Below are 22346 nucleotides of genomic sequence, written 5' to 3'. Positions count from 1 at the left end.
AGATGATGTGAGCTTTCCACCCAATGTTCTCCCCAGAATATAGAGATGCTATGGTTTATGTGGTTACATGAAGGGAAGAGACACATCTGTGCCAAATGGAGTAAAAAATCTAACTGGTTGTGGTTTTCAGTCCTGGTTAGACAGCTAGGAGGAGTAGAGGACAGCGACTTAAGGATGTTGTTTCATACAAACGGCCACTTACCTTTGACTCATTTCTGATCATCTCAATGGGCTCTATGCACGGCGGCCATATTGGAAAGAAAAAATGGAGCCTCTTCCTTACTTAGTGTTACCAATGATTAAGGCTCTGTTCCATTCCTGTGCACGTTGGCTCACTGGAAACTGGTCCAGGTTCCCTCATGGTTCCTTGATGGGGTTCCAAAGAGACCTAACTCTGAGAGTGTACAAATGGACGGGTCCATTTGGTTCCATTTGTACACTCTCAGAGTTGGGGGTTGTTGAAATATATTTAAAAAGAAGTTTGAGAACCACTGTGCTACACTAAATGGAACAGAGCCTTATTAAGTTAGTATAATTTGTAAGCCCTGTGAAGGAAGTAAGGAAGGAAGAGGCACAATTTATGCTGCTGCTGTGCCTATAGAAAGTAAACAGGGAGGTGGAAGAGTGCTCTGTCTTTTTGAGGGGTGATAGCCCCTCCTGTGTCCAGCTTTTGGTGTATGCTGTGCACAAACTTTGTCCTACACAAACATAAAATCCCATTGACAATGAATGGACAATTTTGAGTGTTTGTGTAAACACAAACATTGCGTAACACAAACATTGAAGACGAAGGTGAGGACGCAAATTCTGATTGGCTGGAGTGAGATGATGTATGATGATAAGATCGCCGCTCACTTCACACGGGTGTGATTTTCTCACATCATCGCACATTGCATTGCACCTGTAGTAGAAGCAGAGCCTCGTTGACAGGGAGAAGTGTTCATGGTTTCCATCCGTTACGCTTTGCTTCTTCTGCATGCTTCTTCTTTCAAGACTGTGCAGTGTTTGGGCAGCAACTAGTTACCAAGTAATGTGTTAGTGAAATATTATCACTTATCCCCAGTAACCAATCAGCTGTAACCAGGCACAGGCTTCTGCATCAGAACTGCCTGGTGACAACTAATCCCAGAGCAGCATTATGGTGTGGGCCAATGGGGCCCCGGTTAACACAGTGGTTCTCAACCTTTTCAAGCCGTGATTGAACTGGGGACCGCCCATCATGAGTAGCACTTGGAATGTCGAAGTTGAGGCATTACATTTTCGGTTCCACAGATACATATTGTGTTTCTTTCTTATATAACTTGAAAACGTGGCCAATGTTTGACCAGTTCTTATAGTAGGCCTACAGTTACTTTTCATGCGGTAATGGACTTTCTCTTTTCTTTCTTTCTGAGGTATTAAAATGGTCTTAAAGGTGAAATTGTCACTTCACTGTCACCTGGGACCCCCCATCAAATAATAAATCATGTGGGGAACCCCCTGGGGGTCCCGACCCACGGGTTAAGAACCACTGGGTTAACGTTCAAACATGTGGCCCCTCAAACTACAAGGCCTCTGGCTGTCCTACAGGGCCCTGTTTTTCAATGGCCCCTACAGCCGTTAGTAGTGTGTTTGTGTGCCCACCCTTCTGGATAGAGTGGGGAGGGTAGGGCTTGAAAGACAATTGAGAATCTGCCCAGCAACAGCGTCTGTCACACGGAGGTGACGCGGATCACCACTTCCCCCGAATCGCTGTGCGGGACCAGGCCGTCCCTGGCGGGGACCAGGGAGGGACAGGGGAAACAGCAGAGCCACGATGTCCAGGGTACGTGGGGGCCACCGTTGAGCTGTGTGGGGGGCCGCAAGGGCCCGCCATCGGGCCCCAGGGTGACCAGGGGCAGCCACAGCGTCCGGGGGGGCACGAGGGTCCGTTGTCGCTCGTCTGCGCCCATCTCCTCCATGTCGACGGCCTTGTCGTAGCCCTGGACGTCCCAGTGGAGGTTGACAGCCCGCCAGCGCATGAACACGTTGTGCACCGCTGCCCCCTCGTGGACGATCAGGCCTATTACAACCAGGAAAAGACAGTCTGTTTATATATTTATGGAGTAAACATCTTATGTGAGGATGAGATATATATATAATTATATATATTTATATTAGACGTGTTTAGTTTCTACTCCCTCCTGTTGTGACTGACTGACAGTGTGACTGAGTTATTGTTGTCCTAGTCTTCTTTGTCTTGTCCCATGTTTTTTCCCTTTTTCTCTTTCTTTTCTGGATGGGGGCATGCTAAGAATACCTAAACTATAAACCTATAAGGTATAATGAATAAAACAAGAGTGTTTACGGACCCACGCAGACCAGGTCCATGAAGCCGTACATGGCGTAGCAGATCTGGAAGAGGACGTCTCGCCGCTGCCACACGGCCTGCGGAGAGAGAGCCGACCACAGCAGCCAGGAGATGCTGGACACCAGGAACACCGAGCCCAGCACCACCGCCACGATCTGGACCTTCTCCACCAGCGACATGTTGATGGCCTGCCACTGTTAAGAGCACAACACACACACACACACACACACACACACACACACACACACACACACACACACACACACACACACACACACACACACACACACACACAAACACACACACACACACACACACACACACACACACAATGAGCTTTGTTGATGGCCTGCCATGTTGGAACAACACACAGGGTAAGGGCTTTGACCAGTAAGGGCTTTGAAAATGAACACACAAAAACACTTGTGTGAACTGAGGGGCGCCCACTCTGTTTATATCGGCCACATGGCGTCGTTACGTCGTCATTTAGTGCCCTAAACAAACATTAAACATTAAACATTCGTTTCCCTTAATCTCCAAAGTAACTAGTATGACAGTATTAAGTATGACATATTTTAAAAAAGAGAAGAAAAGAAAGGTAAAAGTACCTCAAAATGTTACTTCCCACCATTGTAAACAGTTGAGGTTGCACTAGTTCTCTCAGAGCTACTGTACTTCCCCCACATTATGACAACAAAGAGATGTGGACTTTACAACCTCCACTATATCATCAGATTAGGAGGAAAGGTAGGAAAAAACTAAACTAAACAGAAAACAAAAACATTCCTGCAACACAAAAAATGTTGCTCTTATGTTCTTTCTTCCGTTCCATTGTCTGTAACTGCCGTACTCTGGGGGTTCTGTTGTTGAGTGTTATAAGTGTTTCCTGACTGTTCTAGGATAACTGCTGGCTTGCATAGTGTCTTCAGACTAGGACTTAAGTCTAAGATGTACAGGTCATAAGGTTGTGTCGTCTCCTGTGCTTTGAATTTATTCATATCGTCATAGGTCTGGTTAAAGTTGCAGCCGCCAAAAATGTACAGCTCTCCATTGTATACAGGCAAATACTGGATGACCAACACAGTCTAACTCCCAACAAGTCGTCCTTTTGGAAGAAGCTGTGTGTTGAACCTGCACTTGATCTCTGTGACAAACGTTCTGATGCTGTGAAAGTGGTACACATGGCTCCCCAAGCCCCCAAATACAAACATCTTTGTGAGGAAACAAACTGTTCCCTTGCAGTCCCATAGTTTTTAATCCAGTCATTGCACTGAAACTCTTGGTACAGATCCTAACACATCAATGACAGTCCAGACCATTATCAGTCATCAATGAATCCATATTGCAAATATTTGCTCCCCGGTCGCACTATCAGCGAACAAAAAAATACAATCTTCGCAAAGTTGTTCATCATGGTCATATCTCTTACTTGTGCTGGTGTCACTACTGGATTTTTTTGCCACTTTCATTTTTCAGCCATGACCTTGGCCTGAGAACCACTGGTCTACACCTTTGTTGTCACGTGTCCCTATTTCTTCTGTTCCATTTTCTGTAACAGTCGATCTCAGTTGTTCTCTGACGTTTTCTTCTGTTGCTGTTGTGTGACATGGCTGCCAGCTCCCACCTTGTTGTTGTTGGGAGTTCCGTCTGCTCCAGGCCGTACTGAATAACCGATATCTTGGATAACATCTTCAGACTAGGACTTAAGTCTAAGATGTACAGGTCATCGGGTGTGTTATGCCCACCATAGAGGATGACACAATTTCCCACCATGCAACAGCACATCCAGGACATCTGAGACGGGCCTTTCCCCTTGATCTCAATCTTCTTCCAGGAAAAGGTCTCTGGATTGAATTTCCACACATCATTGAATGTCTGGTTAGAGTTGCAGCCACCAAATATGTACAGCTCTCCGTTGTAGGCAAAGGCTGAATGAGCCCTGCGTTGTTCTGGAAGCTGTGCAGAAGGCATGCTTACCAAGCAGTTGGTCTCTGTGTCAAACACTCTGATGGTGTTGCAGTAGTTCCACTTGTAACCCCAACCCCCAAATACAAACATCTTTGTCCCGATGATGGTGGAAGAGTGACCCGTGGCAAGTGATGGAGTGCATCTAGTGTTAATCAAAGACCAGACCATTGTGGTGGTGTCTAACTTGTAGATGTCATTGTTGTGTCTGCACAGATGAGGGATTCCTCCGTAGATATACATGACCTTTGCCAAGACACAGGCAGAGTGATGGCATCTTGGCTCCGGAACAGTTCCAGAATCCCTGGGCTCGAACCATCTGTGGGAGTCGACATCAAACGCATAAAGAGCATTACAGTAAGGCCGTCCCCCCCAGATGAAAGCGATGTCTTCTACCAGCACAGCGGTGTGGCCGTTGCGTCTGGAGGGAACCTCAGGGGGGCGGGCCCCTCTTTCCGTCGTCACCGGGGGCAACTTCCTCCAGCGTAAAGACACTGTGTTGAAGACGTAGACGCCCATCTGATTGGTGTTGCTGTAACCAAAGGAATACACCTTGTGTCCCAATGCGACAGCTGCATGGCGGTATCCCTTCGGCTCTCCTTTCAGATGCACGGTCCAGCTGTACATTTCTCTCCTCTGTGATAAAGTTGGATGTCTTCCAGACCTTCCCGGGGTTAGACCGCTGCGTAAACCTATGATATCCCATCTACTTATTGGTTCACTGGCACAAATGTCACGCAAAGTTTGACCAATCCACAAAGCCTATATGAGTTGGGTTGGCCAATGGCCAATCAACAAAGCCGATGAACTGCTGTTTTCCCGAATGTGGCAAATTGATCGTCACTGTAAACCCTGCCCAGAAAGGTTCTTGAAATCCCCCTTGCAGACAACTTAATAGTTGTTAGAAGGAGTTAAAATAAATGTTGTTTATCTGACAATTCTTTTTAAGAAGCATCCATATTATGAGGAAAGCCTTTGCAGAAAATAGCAGAAAGGACATGGTGGTGATGACGACATTGTGATGTCATAATGTAGAATTCAAAATAGTGTCACTCAAACTGACTGCCATCTGGGAGATGTCGACAGAATGTCAACATGTCGTTAACCGCTTAAAGCGCAGTCCATACTCCTTCTGACGACCAAACCTTTCCTTGGAAAGGGAGATGATGTATACAAATTGATATCATTCTGAACCGGGCGGGGAAAATGGAGTGGGCCTCTTACAGACCCCTACGGGACTCCGGTAAAATAAGTAATTAGGCTCTAAGTGGTTATTGATATAGACTATAGTCCATATTTATTAACAAACATTGAGATTCCACACGCACGTGCCGATTAATTGCAATCACATCCCAACAGATTCCCAAACTTGTTGTTTTGATGAGCACTGGTTCGCTTGTATAGGTCTGATATTCTCTGCCACTCTCGGGGGAATAATTTAGGCTTGATTGCCTGCTGGGTGAGCACTGCAGGGCGTGATCATGAAGGGGACTGCCTTTTTCGCAGAGCTTTCGCCCAGGTTGGTGTGGTTTGGAGGTTATTATTCTGTGAGGTTAGGTTTCTGGGTTAAGGACTTCAGTTTTCTGTACCTTACAAAAAGTAGTACAGAACAAAGAATATTTGCTTTCGCCATCTTTGTTGAAGAAGAGTCTGGGTAATTATGTCAAGGTTGGTATAAGGTCAATAACGGGTCTAAAGGATAGAACATGGAAGCAATAGCAGCACAGTTCAGTTATCTCCTCACCTGCCAGGGTGTTTTCATGTTAATGGGTAGAACATGAAAGCGATAGCAGCACAGCTCGCAGGTCCAACATCCTCGTTCACTGATCCACTTCAACAGACACGTCTGATGGGTGTAGCGCACTGAGCCATCGCATCGACACGGGTTCAACAGCTCCCCCTGCAGGAGAAATACAATAAGCACAACATTGGTTCAAATTAGAGCTCTTCACAGGTCTAAAGAATAGACCCGAAGCCGAAATGGACCTGTGAAATTTGATCCGATATCGACCTGTTCCGAGATTTCTTTCAAATGACGGCACCGAGTGGGCCCGTGACAATATGGTCTGATTCCGAGACGTTTCTTTTCTTATGGTTATGGACCCGATTTGTTCTGAGATCCAGTTATTTCTGAGATTTTCAAGACCCTACGAGGAATCCATGATCAGTGTTCAAATAAGCTGGCTGGCATATATATATATATATATATATATATATATATATATATATATCACTTTAAAAGTAAATTTCAAACCTCAGACTTTTAATTGTAACTTGTAATTGAGGATTACTACAGTTCGGTATTGATACTTTTACCTAAGTGAAACAAAATCATGTAATGGGCCACCCCAGTACTGGGATCGGCCACCAGGGGTCTCTCCCGGGTTCTCTACTGGGTCATAAATCAAACACGTCTCATCTTGACCCCATCCCAGCATGCCTTTACTCAATCATCATAAATCAACGATACTAATGATGAGACTCTGCACGGCACACATGGCATTAATCACACACAGTGACATCCTCAGTGGATTGACCATGCATCAAGGATATTATAAGGATATTATCTTCTTCATGTAATAGGGCCCTTATAGAGTATAAAAGTCCAGAGTTTGGGTCCCGGGGAGACATCAAATTTCTCTTTTGGGTCTCGAGCTAAAACGTTTGAGAACCACTGGTCTTTTAGGGCCTCACTAGTCGAGAGTAAATGAACATGGAGTTACTTGCATCATGCTTATTAACAGTACAGGCATTACAAGTATTCAAAGGTTATGATTTTTTTAACTGAAGACTAAACTAAACTAGCAAATCCCAGTTGAGAATTAATCGGAAATAAACGGAAATTGAAAACAAAAGTCACACACACACACACACACACACACACACACACACACACACACACACACACACACACACACACACACACACACACACACACACACACACACACACACACACACACACACACACACACACACACACCAGGGGGGACATTATTACCCAGTACACATTTGTCAATAGCCATTTCTCCAAGCAGGAACACTTAAGGATATTAATTGCGAGATGCTGTATTGGAACGTATGTGATCAATCACATGCACACGCACGCACGCACGTGCACACACACGCACACACACACACACACACGCATGCGCACACACGCATGCGCACACACACACACACACACACACACACACACACACACACACACACACACACACACACACACACACACACACACACACACACACACACACACACACACACACACACACACCACAGCAATCAATCACGCAGCCATGCCATTTGTTATAAGCTGTATCTTATTTTTAGACAGGCATTCCTCTGGGCAGTCATTAGCAGTAGTGGAAAGTATCTAAGCACATTACTCAAGTACTCCTGTACTTGAGTACAATTTTGAGGTGTACTTTCCATTATTATATAGTTAATACGATACTTCAATCCCACTACATCTCAAGAGGCAGATATTGGACTTTTTACTACACTGTCTACAATTATTTAAAAAAAAGACATTGTTACTAATTACTTTACAGATTTAGATTGTTATTACAAAACAAAACATACATCAACCAACAACAATTTTGACACATTTTAAAACCTTTGGGGGAAAATTAGTACTTTTACTCTTGTTACTTTAAGTAGATATATTGTGGGGAAAGCTCGCACAATGGGAGCTTGTCGATCTGCTATTTTCTGCAAGAAAAACAAAAGCAGAAAAGCTTTCCACGCAATATGAATGCTGCAGGGGTTTGAGTGGATAAGTTAAAAATACAAAATAAACGTGAGTATACCACAGGCCATTAGAGCTGTACGGACGTGTACTTTGGTGGGTGAGTGGCATATTAATAGTGTATTAAGGTCAGTTGGTGGGCAGGTCGTTTTGTCATTGTGTCGTTCTAACCTTGTGGGTTGAGCGCTGCTGCAGCTTAAGATGAATTAGAGCCGGTCGATAGGCTTCACAGTGATTGATAAAAGCCCACATCAAGGACAACTTTCATTCATTCCCTGAAAAACCCCAAAGCCATGTGCAAAAAAACAATAATAAAAAAAAGAATGCACCCATTAAGACCTGGAAAGCATCTTTGTCATTTTAGATTTGAGCTATATATATTCTGACAACCATACAACTTTATTACACGGCTTGGTTGAATGCTTGATTCTGATTGGTCAATCGCTGAATTCAGTGGTCTGTTATTTCTTGATAATGAGCGGTCCGCTCTATAACAGACCGATGGCTAATCAAAGGCTCGGAGCAGGGTGATTAAGCACCGACGCGAAGGGGAGGTGGTTATGTCGGCGAATTATCTCCCGACAATGACCACCTAGGCAGACATTATCCCTTACATACATATACCACCACGCACACACACGCACATGCACACACACACAGTTATATGCTATTCAAAAATAGGAGATATACAAGTTCATAGCGAGTCAGTGAATATTATATATTCTTTCAAAGTTTATTTTGTTTTGTTTGTTAGTTGTTCCTCAAATCTTGAGGAACAACTAACAAACATATTTTGTATTGGGGGTCTGCGGCCAAATACGTCCTTGAAAAACATTGAGAACCCCAGACATAGCAACATAGTTTTATCTGAACAGTGTCAGGATTTAGAAGACATTTGTAGAATGGGCCTCAGGTCATAATGGGTTAAATTGAGACCCATTGAGACCTTTCATTCTGGGGTAGAAGTGGCTCAGGAGGTAGAGCCGACGCTTTCCACAAAGAAGGTTCCCAGTTTGATTCCCCTCCTGTAGGTGAGGGCATATATGAAAAAAAGGCACCTTACCCTAAAAAAATTGCAACAGAAGGTTTCTCAACTGTTTTGTGTAGTATTAGGTGTCCTTAATAACATACTAAAAGTTTACCAAAGTTTGACCATGCGAAAGGTGTTATTTTAGCATAATATGCATAATATGCCCATAACATCCTATATAAGGCAAAAAAGTCCACATTTCATCATTCTTTAAGTAACATGTGACATATGAAACTAGGGTGTTTGCATGATTCTGAATCCATTCCAAGCATTAGTTTTGCACAAAAAACACTCCTTGGGAGGAAAACGGCACATGGAAATAAAGGCAGATATATTTCTGAGCACATTTTGGTCAACTGGATATGGCCTAATTTAGCCCAAGGAGTGTTTTTTGTGCAAAACTAATGCTTGGAATGGATTCAGAATCATGCAAACACCCTAGTTTCATATGTCACATGTTACTTAAAGAATGATGAAATTTGGACTTTTTTGCCTTATATAGGATGTTATGGGCATATTATGCATATTATGTTAAAATAACACCTTTCGCATGGTCAAACTTTGGTAAACTTTTAGTATGTTATTAAGGACACCTAATACTACACAAAACAGTTGAGAAACCTTCTGTTGCAATTTTTTTAGGGTCAAACCATAATTGCACCTGTCTACTGGCTTAGTGTTGAAGTATCCTTGAGCAAGGCACTGAAATGGAATGTTGAGCTATTTGTATTCTAGTTTTATTCTTTTGATCGACGTGTACAATTATGTTCATGTTTTGCTAATAAAAAACATGAATCAATCAAATTAGAGGGCCATGCTCAAGCACACCCCAGTGGCAGTTGATGAGGTACACATCGAATTCGAAACCCACTTAAAGATGAGGGATTTGAACCGACAACCACATCTGTAGCTAGGCCAGATAACTCCTGAAAAGTATGCTCAAGTAAGGTACTCGAGTAAATGTACTTTGTTCATATTTGTCCATCATACTGTATGTCTGCTAGTAGTCCAGATGTTTGTACTAAATGTTTAACAGAGAAAGGTACTCTATTTCACTGTACGTGGGAGTGTCCTAAAATTAAAATGAGTTATAACGTTATAACGTGTCTGTCAGAAATATCTAGAACTACAGTTCTGCTAAACGCAAAGCTCTGTATACTTATATCCAAAGAGCTTTCTACAGACAGCGAACCAGACACAAATCTTGGATTTTGGATTTCTTCAAGCAAGGAGAGCTGTTGCGCTATGCTGGAAAAACACAGACGCTCCAACACTGAGGATGTGGCAAAAGGAAATTATGAATTGTATTGGACTGGAAAGACTTACGTATATAGTTAAGGGCAGACAGAATGATTTTGTCCAGTTTTGGGAGACATACATGAATACTATACAGACTATTATCTAAGAGGAAACAGAAGAAACAGAACTGAAAACTAAAGAACTACACAAATGTCTTATTTTAGTTTATCTTATTTAGATAGTAGATACTTATTTTTGTTTTGTTTATACAAGTGCAAGATCTGTGTGTGTGTGTGTGTGTGTGTGTGTGTGTGTGTGTGTGTGTGTGTGTGTGTGTGTGTGTGTGTGTGTGTGTGTGTGTGTGTGTGTGTGTGTGTGTGTGTGTGTGTGTGTGTGTGTGTGTGAATTGTATGTAATGTATGTTATACAAAAAAAGTAAATAAAAATATTATTGGAAAAAAAATGTACTTTGTTACTTTGCACCACTGGTTGCATAGTAGAGTCTGGTGCTCAAACTTTTTCATGTCAAGGACCCCGAACATTACATGTATTTGGCCGTCCAATCTCAAAACCTGTCGTCCCAGGGACCCCCAGATGCAAAGAATATAATAATATTCAATGATTTGAACAAATGTTCATGATTTGAACAAATGTTCATGATTCTGAATGCATTCCAGCGTTAGTTTTGCACGAAAAACTGTCCTTGGGCTAAATTCGGCCATGGCCACTTTCTCAAATGTGATGAACTCACACTCTCACAGTGTTTTTCGTGCAAAACTATAATGCTTGCAATGGATTCAGACACGTCACATGCTACTTAAAGCATAATGAAATTTGGAAAATGTTGCCTTATATAGGATGTTAATGGTATGGTCACATAGATATAACCTTAAAAGAGATTGCTCAATGTTGACAGCCTGTCAGCAGGTGGATTCATGAATGTATGTATATAGACAATGTTTTAGGCCAATAAAAAGAACTAGGCTTATACCAAATTTCCCACTCCACGCCCCCGGCTGCCGGACTATAAGCCAATAATTTGATGACCGGCAGAGTCTCCGGTAAGAGACACAATTGAGTCTCCTACTGACCGATAATCCGGTCATCAACTCATCGGCTCAAGAATGCGACAAAAACAAAACAAATCTCCATGAATTCAAGGATTCATGGGGTGTGCAACTGATAGAAAATAAGTCATTATTTTGCGTGAACTACTCCTTTAATAGGTTAATAAACCATAGTGTCATCACTGCGCTGTCTACCCCCCCCCCCCCCCATCAGCCCAACATCGTTGTGTCTGGCCCCGGAAGGCACGCAGCTATTACATTATCCCTGCTAATAGGTTCCAGCAGACAGGATGTCCACTTATCCATTCACTCCTCCACGAGTGGCTCTGCACGTGCGTCACTATCTATGAATGGACGCAGTGGGTTGGAAAGGAACTGAGTTACATAACTCAGGGGGGGGGGGGGGTCTCAAATGACAATGGACTTTTAACCCATTCAGGCCTGACGTCGAAATTTAAAAAAAAAAGTTTTCTAAATCATGACAATTTTCGGAAAGATTTGAGGCACATTTTAACGATTTTTCAAAAATAGCAGACCTACAAGTTCATAGCGCGCCACTCGGTGGCGCGCTATGAGCTTGTAGATCTGCTATTTTTCAATAGCTAAATTATAACAATGTTTAAAACACCAAAAGGGGTTCCCGCCCCAAAATGGGTTAATGGTTAATGTGGTTAAACGCTAACGTGACATGGATGCGTTCCAGGTCAAGACTTTATAAATATCTCAAAGGAAAAAAAAGAAAAAGACCACATGGTTTTGTGAGAATAAGCCAAACTGCAAGCTGACTTGTAGATCTGCCATTTTCCCAATATTTATCTCTGGAACCGAAAACGTGTGTGCTGCTAGCAGCAGCCACCAAACGGGCTCCGCCAAACTATGGTCAACTCAACTGTCATTGCATCTCTTTGTGTATTTATAATTTTACTTTACCGAAGGCACAGGTGGGTGGCTGTGGACCCCACATGACTCTGGGGCCCCCAACGCAATTGCGTTGTCTGCGTCACGGTAGTGAAGAAGTGGTGGAAAAATCTGAAGGATACCAATGACATAGAGAAGCAGGAGGAGGAGAGGAGTGGCACATAATCACATATACGCTTCATATTTAGATGCCCCTCAATTCACAGTCACCCGGGTGTGACTTTTTACTTACAGTAAAAAAGTACAGTAGTAAATGTACTTTGCTACTGTCCACCACTGTGTGTCAGTATGAATGGTCTCTCAGTGAAGAAGTGCCTTGTCATGCTGTGGTGTCATATTTCAGTACTTATGATGAGTCCACATCCGTCCATCTATGGCAGCTTGCAGGCAGCAGTGGAAGAAGTACTCTGATTTGTTTACTTAAGTAAAAGTATCAATGCCAAAATGTAGACATGCTAAAAAGTCTACTTGAGTGCAAGTACGGAAGTAGTGGCATCAACCTCTTATCTCCGTATTTTAACTGTTTTTTCCGTAAATCAATGCCCTACTTGATCATACAAAAGTGTCACTACTAAAAAACTGCTACTTTTGCTATTTTAGATGTTTTCTTTATTTTTTGTACGTTTTTGTACGGGGGGCTTTTTATGCCTTTATTGATAGGGAACAGTAGTCAGACAGGAAAGGGGGAGAGAGATGGGGAGTGACACGCGGCAAAGGCCGTCAGGCTCAGGAGGCGAAGCCGCAGCACGCCGTCCGGCTGGCTTGGCAGCCTAGGTGCCCAGACAGTTGAGCTAACCGTCCGGGCCAGTATTTTAGAATTTTAATCCTGAAAAGTAGCAGTTTTGGACATATGAGGTTTCCACCCGACAGAGACTATATGGTAGCCCTACATTAGAAAAAATATGTATTTGCCTTTGTCATAACAGGAAGTACTGCAAGATCCTGTTTTCCAATAGGGAAACATTTGCTAGCATAACAGGTGGTAGTCAGGTTTAATTTGGCTGCTGTCTTCCTGCTGGCTGCTGCCCAGCAGTGAGGTGATGAAATTGTAACACAGGTGGTTTATAGCGGTGGAAGATTAATTCTGAATTCATGGGGCGAACTTTCACCGGCTCCAAATGTTAGATTAACTCAGATCCGTCTAAATGGGAAACCATTCTAACACCGACTTGTTTGGCATCACAGCTGTTAGCTGGAAACCTTGTATGTCCAAAACCGTTACTTTTCAGGGAAATGGAAAAAATAATCCAGTGTAGTTAATATTTAGTCATCTACTCTTTACTAATATTTACTAATATTTACCCTTGTTAAGGCTTCGCTTTGGTTCAATATGTATGAAACCCACAGACAGACTTTCTACTTCACTTTAAACAATTTCTAAAGTAGCAAAATTAGCAGATCTCCAAGCTCACAACGTGAAACAGCTTTAGACTGAAGTTTACAGTATGGCACTGTCCATGGTACTGAAGTCTACAGTATGGCACTGTCCATGGTACTGATGTCTACAGTATGGCACTGTCCTAGCCTGGCTAATAAGCCAGACCGAATCAGCCGTTGGCAAAAGAAAATTGCCTGCCGGCGGATTACGGTGCCACAGACGAATAACAGTCCAAGTCCACACTATTGATCCATAATGTATAAATGATAGATAAGGGGTCAGGACAACGAGGCCTTTTCGTGGAGGGGTCAGTCTGAAATTTGGACTTAGACTGTTTTTCGTCTGTGGTACTCAGTACGCCCATTTCCTACACCAGAGAACAGGTATGGCACTGTCCATGGTTACTGGAGTCTACACTATGGCACTGTCCATGGTACTGAAGTCTACAGTATGGCACGGTCCATGGTTACTGAAGTCTACAGTATGGCACTGTCCATGGTTACTGAAGTCTACAGTATGGCACTGTCCATGGTTACTGAAGTCTACCGTATGGCACTGTCCATGGTACTGAATTGTAGTTCACACTGACACTGTCCATGGTACTGAAGACTACAGTATGGCACGGTCCATGGTTACTGAAGTCTACAGTATGGCACTGTCCATGGTTACTGAAGTCTACAGTATGGCACTGTCCATGGTTACTGAAGTCTACCGTATGGCACTGTCCATGGTACTGAATTGTAGTTCACACTGACACTGTCCATGGTACTGAATTGTAGTTCACACTGACACTGTCCATGGTACTGGAGTATATTGTGTCACTGTCCATGGAACTGGAGTATATTGTGTCACTGTCCATGGCACTGGAGTATATTGTGTCACTGTCCATGGCACTTATCTTTTTGTTAACACAACTCCTCTCCTCTGGGGTTCCCTGACGAAAACATATTTTCAGATGCGGGAGGTCTATATTGCTATTAATTGTGTGCCAAGTATGAGATATCTCGTACTTCCCCTCTACACCCGTTGTTTGCCAACTACGAGATATCTCGTACATAAAGCTTTATATCAAATGTGAATTGTTTCCGCCGAAAAACAACTTTTAATACTGGCCCGGTTGCTAGGCAATGAGGATGCATGGGAACCCCATAGGGTCCCATTAAGCCCCATTGCCCCCGCCGGCGGGGGCAGCGGCTCTCCACCTCATGAACAGCTCTCAGCGGGTAAATGGAGACCCAATTGGTCTCTGGTTCCAACGCCGAGGTTTTTTCCCCCTGGACCCTCCTGGGGTTTAAGAAGTTAAAAGTAGGATCTTTTTTGGCTGTTATCTCTGAAAAATGTGGCGCTGTCCACGGTGATGATGATCCATCCGAGGTTCGGATCTGATGTGTGATATTTTATTGCATCGCAAAGGACATGTTAACGTTTCTGGAAAAGATAAACATTGTGAGCTAATGCTAACATAAGTCGTTCCTTACAAGCCGTCTCTGAGCCGGGAAACCGGAAATGAAACTACCCATATATGGCGAGAATGCCTTGGCAAGGCTTATCTACCCTTTTCTGCCACCATGTGGCAGACAAAGAATTAAGAAGATAATCAATAGTTGCAGGCAGCCCTAGCACAGTGGGTTTTCAAAGTGCGGTCATAGAGAGGGTTCCATAGTCCCCAGCTAAATTTGTTAAAATAACATCAAAACGGTTTAACCCTATACTGATACACATCGGCCACAACATTTTAGAAGGAAGTCCACGGCCAAATATATATTAATGTGGGGTCCTTGACATTTATACAGTATGCTACTATAAAAGCTTGTCTTGATTATCTTATTAATGGAAGAATACATCGATAGAAAATGACATTAAGAAGATCATAAAAATTTTTGTTTGGGCCTACCTGTTCAGCTCCTTGGAAGCAGATTCTGCAGCTGGGCGTCGGGATGCAACCGTCACTGCTGCAGTTCGAATGCATGGCCTGCTGCTGCGCCTTCACACTGACACCACTGGGGGCCGCCATTGCCCCGCTTTCACTACCAGGCAGTGCTGTCGCTCCCTCTTCATTAGAGCAGTCCTCCCTGCCGCCATGGCGCTCGTTAAATGGGAATCCATCACCTCCTCTGCTCTCCTCCTCCTAGAAGCAAGGAGCAAGGATCAATGTGTCACTATCTTATATAGACTACAGTAAAGCACAAGCAGCAAAATGTTGATGGCACTTGTTAAAGTCTCTATGCACAGCAGCCATATTGGAAAGAAATGGTTCTCTCTCTTTTTTCCTTTTTTATTATTATTATTAAGGACCTCCATAACTCAGAGAGTGTACAAATGACTCAGTTACACGCCTGTATGCCTCAAGGAACCGTGAGGGTCCCTGGACCATACACTGGTGTAGCAGAGTGTTACCAACACGCACAATATCAGCACCCTGACTCTGTTTGACCAGGATGGGTGCGACCACATTCACGTCAAGCGGCTTCAAGTCCCATCCACTCCCGTTATAAGGGGAAAACCGGAAGCAACAGTCACCACTCACCACGCTACAAGTTGAAGCAGCTCACTAGAGTGAAAATGCAGCAACCAGCATAGAGTTACATGGCAACCAGCTGCTAAAGCCCCGGAAGTGACGCCTGCAGGGCTGGCATTTTCTTGAAGCTGCTTGACACTGCGTGTGGTTGCACCCATAGGGTGTAAAGGCATCCAGAAAACGCCTAGTTGATGGAAATGACTAGTGTGCGGCTTCTACTTTTATATCAATGTGGCTGCTGTGTGCATAGAGGCGATTGTGCCAACTCATTTTGTTTTAATTGTTTTGTAAAGATTTCTGTGAAATTGCCTCGGTAATTACAGTTAAAAGACAACATTTTGGATCACAGGCTGTGGCTCTGCCTCCGGACATCAGTGCACCTGGCTACAAGCAGTTCACTGCTCACTCAACTGTGAGGTGAAATGGGGAGTCATGACACAAAGAAATGAGTGGACACAATTGGCACTGTATACTATCCGCTAACATGCTGATAAATGGGTACTCTCTCCTCATCGGCTGAAAATGTGCAACCCACCACAAAATGCATGTTCTGTTTATAAAAGAGCTGCAGAGACATGACCCCTGTTACTGAACAATCACACAAATAGAAATGATTACTATAATATAGTATGAAAAGAAAGGAAAAGAAAAGCGTTTTTTCACCAAAAATATCACTTAGCAACTTTCACTGAGTACAGTACTTGAGTTGAGTACTGCTACATGTCTGCTGATTATTTCACAGTGCTAAAATACTTTACTTAAGTAAAAGGTATCAATACTGCAATGTAGAAATACAGATTTCACAATATAAATACATACAAAGGTATTGGGTATACTTAAAGTAGCTTACTCATTGTGCAGAATGTTCCATCTCACAAGTTTTCAAATAAAATGCATATATCGGTAGGATATATGTTTTCCAGAGTAGAGGAGGAAAAGTAGGCTACAATATAATAAGTTAGTAGAAGTAAAAGTATTGCAAATTAGTTACTCCAGTTAGTTACTCCAGTTAAGATTTTAAAAAATGCACTTAGTTACTTTGCACCACTGATTATTGTATCAATATAAATAGGCCTAATTGTGATTATCTCAACCTAATAATCTCTGTACCTAATAATTGAGACAGTTCTATAGGCCTCTAATATATAGAACAGAATTGTATAAGCTATACCTGGTCCTTCTCGGCAGGGGGTCTTTCCTCTTCATCCTCCTCACAGGTGCAGGGGGGGTGGTGGCTAGCGCCCCCCAACGGCGGCACTCCCCCCCGTGCGTCCCCCTCCACCAGAGCCGCCCCTCCCTCTCCCTCCCCCTCTGCGCCTCCCTCTTCGCTCATTAATAAAACCAAAAGTGTGAATTAAGAAAAACGGCATAGGTGGGTGCAGCCCCCACCCCGCCGGCCGCCCCCCACCCCGATGGCTTCACATCACGCAGTGAAATAACGACAAAACGGAAGGTTTATATGCACGTGAATTGCATTTACAGTCTATGATTGCACCCTGTAGGTTCCACGCGTGGGCTTCCACCTTCTAAATACCGACACCCATCCGCTCGCAGACGCCTCGTCATAATAATCGACTGGAAAAGGTGGAAATCAAACCGCATTTAGACGCCGGAGCCCGTTCTGAGGCGTTCTGTGCGGTGCCAGGCTGTCTGTGGATGGTGTGCGTGTGTCAGTGTGGTGTGTGTGTGTGTGTGTGTGTGAGAGAGAGAGAGAGAGAGAGAGAGAGAGAGAGAGAGAGAGAGAGAGTGACGTTATGGTCCAAACAGGAGTCCGGCCGTACCTCGTCGTCACATCCCGTCATCATATAGGTTTGTTTGACAGAGAGAGAGGGGGGGGGGGGGGGGGGGGGGGAGTCGAGAGGTGGATGGACGAGACGACGGTGCGTGTGTGTGTCGCGCGTACGTGCGCGACTATATAGGGTAATCCTTTTGCCTTAACCATATCAATCAGTGATGATTCATATTCGGCAATTTATTATTAAAATTATTGTAAACGAATAAATAAATATCTTTAGAGAGAGAAAGCTCATAGGGTGTCAGGTTTGTTGTCAGGTTTGTCAGTCAACATGTTTTCACAACAAGGCTAAAGTGGTTGAAATGCACAGGGTAATCTTTTGCCTTTAAGGCATATTTGACTTTCAAACATGTTTGGGGGCATTCTCTCTGGCTTTAGTGAATCGTGGCAGTGTTTAAGTTGCTTGTTTCACTTTCAGTAGATATTTGATATTATAGGCCTAATTTTAACAATGCAAAATACAAGGTGCTTAAAGGACCACTTCACCACTTTTCAACGTATACCTTCATATAATTGGCCCTCACTAATGTTCATGATACAATGCCACAGTTTTTCTTATACTTGGTCTGTGTCTCATATTGGGAGGGCTGTGGGCAGTTCAGAAACCCGTCCACCAGTGACATCATCGATGGTGCATCCAAGCTAATATAAACTGCAGGCTTTCTATTCCCGAAAAGTTGCATTGCGATAATGGAAGCCATCGTTCTCACGATAATAAAAATTGAAATAAATGTTTTAATAAATATCTAAAAAACAATCTGCCTAATGATGATGTCCCTGGTGGACAGGTTTCTGAACTGCCCACAGCTCTCCTCACAGACTGAGTAGAAAAGAATGGTGGCATTTTATCATGAATATTAGTGAGGACCAATTACATGAAGATAAGTTGAAAAGTGGTGAAGTGGACCTTTAACTCGGTATTCGGAGTCAGAGTGGGCACTGTATTATTAGTCTTTCTATTTTTCCCTCAATATGTGTTACCATATCGGCATGCCCATACATGGGCATACTGATGACATCAGGGATCTGATGACAGACCGGAGGTCTCCATATAGGGCACAAAAGGGACACAGACAGATATTGGTGCATGGGTTACTCTGACCTGGCCCTGGCACCCCGGCCGTTACAACGACTCACATACATACATATACATCTCCATATATGGGCAAAAAGGGACAGACTAGTATAAGCCCCCAACTCTATGCTTCAGAAATAATGCTTTTTTTTAAGCTATAGCCTAAATGGGGCTTAAGTGGTTTATGTGTGTTTTGTATTAATAAACTCAATCTGCAAACATGTAGGCCTAACTAAAGCTGTACAATATTTGCTTCTGAGATATAGTGGAGTATAAAGTATCAAAAGATTGAAATACTGCTGTGAAAAATGCATTTCCTCCATTAAAGTTCTATCTGATACCCTACTCAAAACCAACCAGTAGGGGTCAGCAATGGACTACATGCATGGGGGTGGTGAATACGTATCAGAGTGGTGAGCAGGAAGGACCTATAGAATAGATGCAGACAACTTGAGGCAGGATAGTTTGACTTTATTTCAAGTATCCCAAACACCGGGCAGGCATATCATAAACATCATGGCTTTACAGAAGGCATAAATCCAAAACAAACAAGTAATCACAACAACATTAGAACTAGGAACTGGCAGAGACAGAGAGGAATGAATCCAAATGTGTCTCCTTCCCAGTTCCCACTACTGGACGGCTCCATCTGGTGTATTACTATACTGTCATATTACAGACCTGTAAGGGTCCATTTAAAATCCCCTAAGGAAGCATGACAGTCCCTGGACCTCACTTCATATATGACATGACATGAGGGATCTCCATATTTGGGCAGGAAAGAGATAAGGACATACAGACAGATAGAGACCTTCATATATGGGCATAAAAGGAACACACAACACAGACAGACAAGAGACGGGTACAACAGTAACCAGACAATGGGTACCACCACGGGTACAACAGTAACCAGACAATGGGTACCACCACGGGTACAACAGTAACCAGACAATGGGTACCACCACGGGTACAACAGTAACCAGACAATGGGTACCACCACGGGTACAACAGTAACCAGACAATGGGTACCACCACGGGTACAACAGTAACCAGACAATGGGTACCACCACAGGTACAACAGGTATTGCATAACGGGTTGGGAGCATTCATTCCCAACACATTCATCATTCCCAAATCCCAACTTGCATAAAGTTCGGAACTGGTGTCCGGTCTAGTTACAATAAAAACACTGAAACTAACTAGAAAGTATTGATAGTTTTAGTGTTTAAGTGTTAAAGTATTAGTAGTAGGTTTAAGAGGTTTTACATGTTTAAAGGTGTTAAAGGTAAGGTGTAAAAAGGTTTTAAAGGTTTAAGGTGATAAAGGTATTAAAGGTTTAAGGTGATAAAGGTTTTAAAGGTGTTAAGGATTATATTGTTAAAGGTTTTACGGTAGGCATGGCAAGGCAAGGTAAAACATTTGTTGCTATGCTCTAATAGGTGGTTGCTAGGGTCTAATATGAATATGCTGTTGGTTACTAGGGTTCTAATATACAGGGGTAAAACAGTGGTTGCTATATAGGGTTTAACAGGTGGTTTAGGTCTAATAGGTAGCTGCTAGGGTCCAATAGGCAGTTGCTAGGGTAAAACCTTGTTGCTGGGCTCTAATTAGGCCACATGATACCAGCTGACATCAGTACTTTGTTCTTATGCGTTAGGTTATAACTACAAAATGACGTTAATGAGGAGTTCTGATGAGAGGTCTCCAAACTCTCATGGTCACTGGTCACACCCAGCACACCTACATGTCTTTGCTGTCTGAATTTTGATCGGATGGTTCCGACAGTGTTATTGGGCGGGTGGCTGTGACTCCTGATATTACTTTTATGGCCACATTCAGACCAGGCTATATTCTGTCAGTCGTGAGAGCAGTGGGAACAGAGGTTGCCTGATTTATTTATTTACCAACGCATCTAAACCCATCAGTGGTGTAAAGAAACTAAGTGCATTTACTCAAGTAGGCTACTGTACTTAAGTGCAGTTTTGAGTTATATATTTTAGTTTATGGTCACAATGCGTCTGCTTACTCTGCTATTTGTTTTATGTTATACTTTAGCTATTGAAAAATAGCAGATCTACAAGCTCATAGTTTGTAGCTCGGCACTCGGAAATTTGGCGCAATTTTTTTATATTTCAAAGATTTGCTTTCAGAGTGAACGCTTTTAACTCAAATATTTGCTTCTGGGACGTCCCTGGAACTACATATTTTCAGATGGGGGTCCGCGGCCAAATACAGATATTTCTGGGGGTCCTTGACGTGAAAAAGGTTGAGCACCACTGACATAGAAACATAGGTTTTTCAGAAAGGATTTAGAAGCCATTTTTTTAAAGAATCGGCCTCAGGTCTAAATGGGTTAAGTACATTTTGATGCAAATACTTTAGTACTAAGTGCATGTTGAATTCTGGACTTTTACTTTTAACAGGGTATTTCTACATTGCCGTATTGATACTTTTACTTAAGTAAATATTTTGAGTAGTTTTCCACCACCGGCCACTGTGCATAAACACATTGTCACAAGAATGTGCTAAATCACCACAGCCTCCGTGACGAACGTCCAAATGTCCACTACCCAGGTATTATAGGATGACTTCACCACTTTCAAACTATATCTTCATTGGTCCTCACTAATGTTTCTACTCCATCAGAGTTGGTCTGTGTCTCATAGGAGGGCTGTGCAGTTCAGAAACCTGTGACATCATCAATGGGGAATCCAAGCTAATAGAAACTGCATGCTTTCTATTCCTGAAACGTTACCATGCTATAGAGCGTCGCAGTCCCGCCCCCTTTCAGAAAGACGAGTGGCCCAGGAAACAATTCCACATTAATTTCCCCCATAGGCTTTTCAAAAATAATTTATTTAAAGACGTTTACGCCGCGGACAAATTAAGCCAACTCGAGTTGTGGCAAATCATGACAATAAACATAATGTTTTGGGCCAACCAAATAATTAGAAAGAAGAAAATAAAGGCAGGGTAAAACACATTTGTTTTAACGATGATGTCACTGGATTGGACTAGGTTTCTGAACTGCCCACAGCCCTCCTATGAGACACAGACCGAGTAGAAAACAATGGTGCTATTTTATCATGACCAATTATATGAAGATAGGTTGAAAAGTGGTGAAGTCGTCCTTTAAAATATCCATGCTACACGTGCACAATGCTCGAGACACAGAGCAAGCTGTTCGTCCACATTACTGAGGGAGTCTAGCTCTCAGAACCAGTGGTGGAAAGTAACTAAGTACATTTAAGTTGTTTTATTTATTCCTTTTTTACTTTACTG

General features: G+C 43.0%; 1 protein-coding gene across 1 annotated transcript; it reads right to left on the bottom strand.

The window, feature by feature from the left end:
* Positions 1 to 1691: 1691 nt before the first annotated feature.
* marchf11 (membrane-associated ring finger (C3HC4) 11) lies at positions 1692 to 17527 on the bottom strand (the record flags this gene model as incomplete). The annotated part of the gene is made up of 5 exons (XM_079529273.1): positions 1692 to 2041; positions 2331 to 2523; positions 6039 to 6194; positions 15571 to 15804; positions 17366 to 17527. 5 exons carry the CDS (start codon positions 17525 to 17527, stop codon positions 1692 to 1694), a joined length of 1095 nt encoding a protein of 364 aa, XP_079385399.1.
* Between the last annotated feature and the right edge of the window lie 4819 nt (positions 17528 to 22346).

This window comes from Electrona antarctica (assembly GCF_951216825.1).
Source record: "Electrona antarctica genome assembly, chromosome: 19".
In the NCBI taxonomy this organism is placed as follows: Eukaryota; Metazoa; Chordata; class Actinopteri; order Myctophiformes; family Myctophidae; genus Electrona; species Electrona antarctica.
The sequence above is the reverse complement of the archived record's forward strand: the minus strand, read 5'-3'. Positions and strand labels throughout refer to the sequence as shown.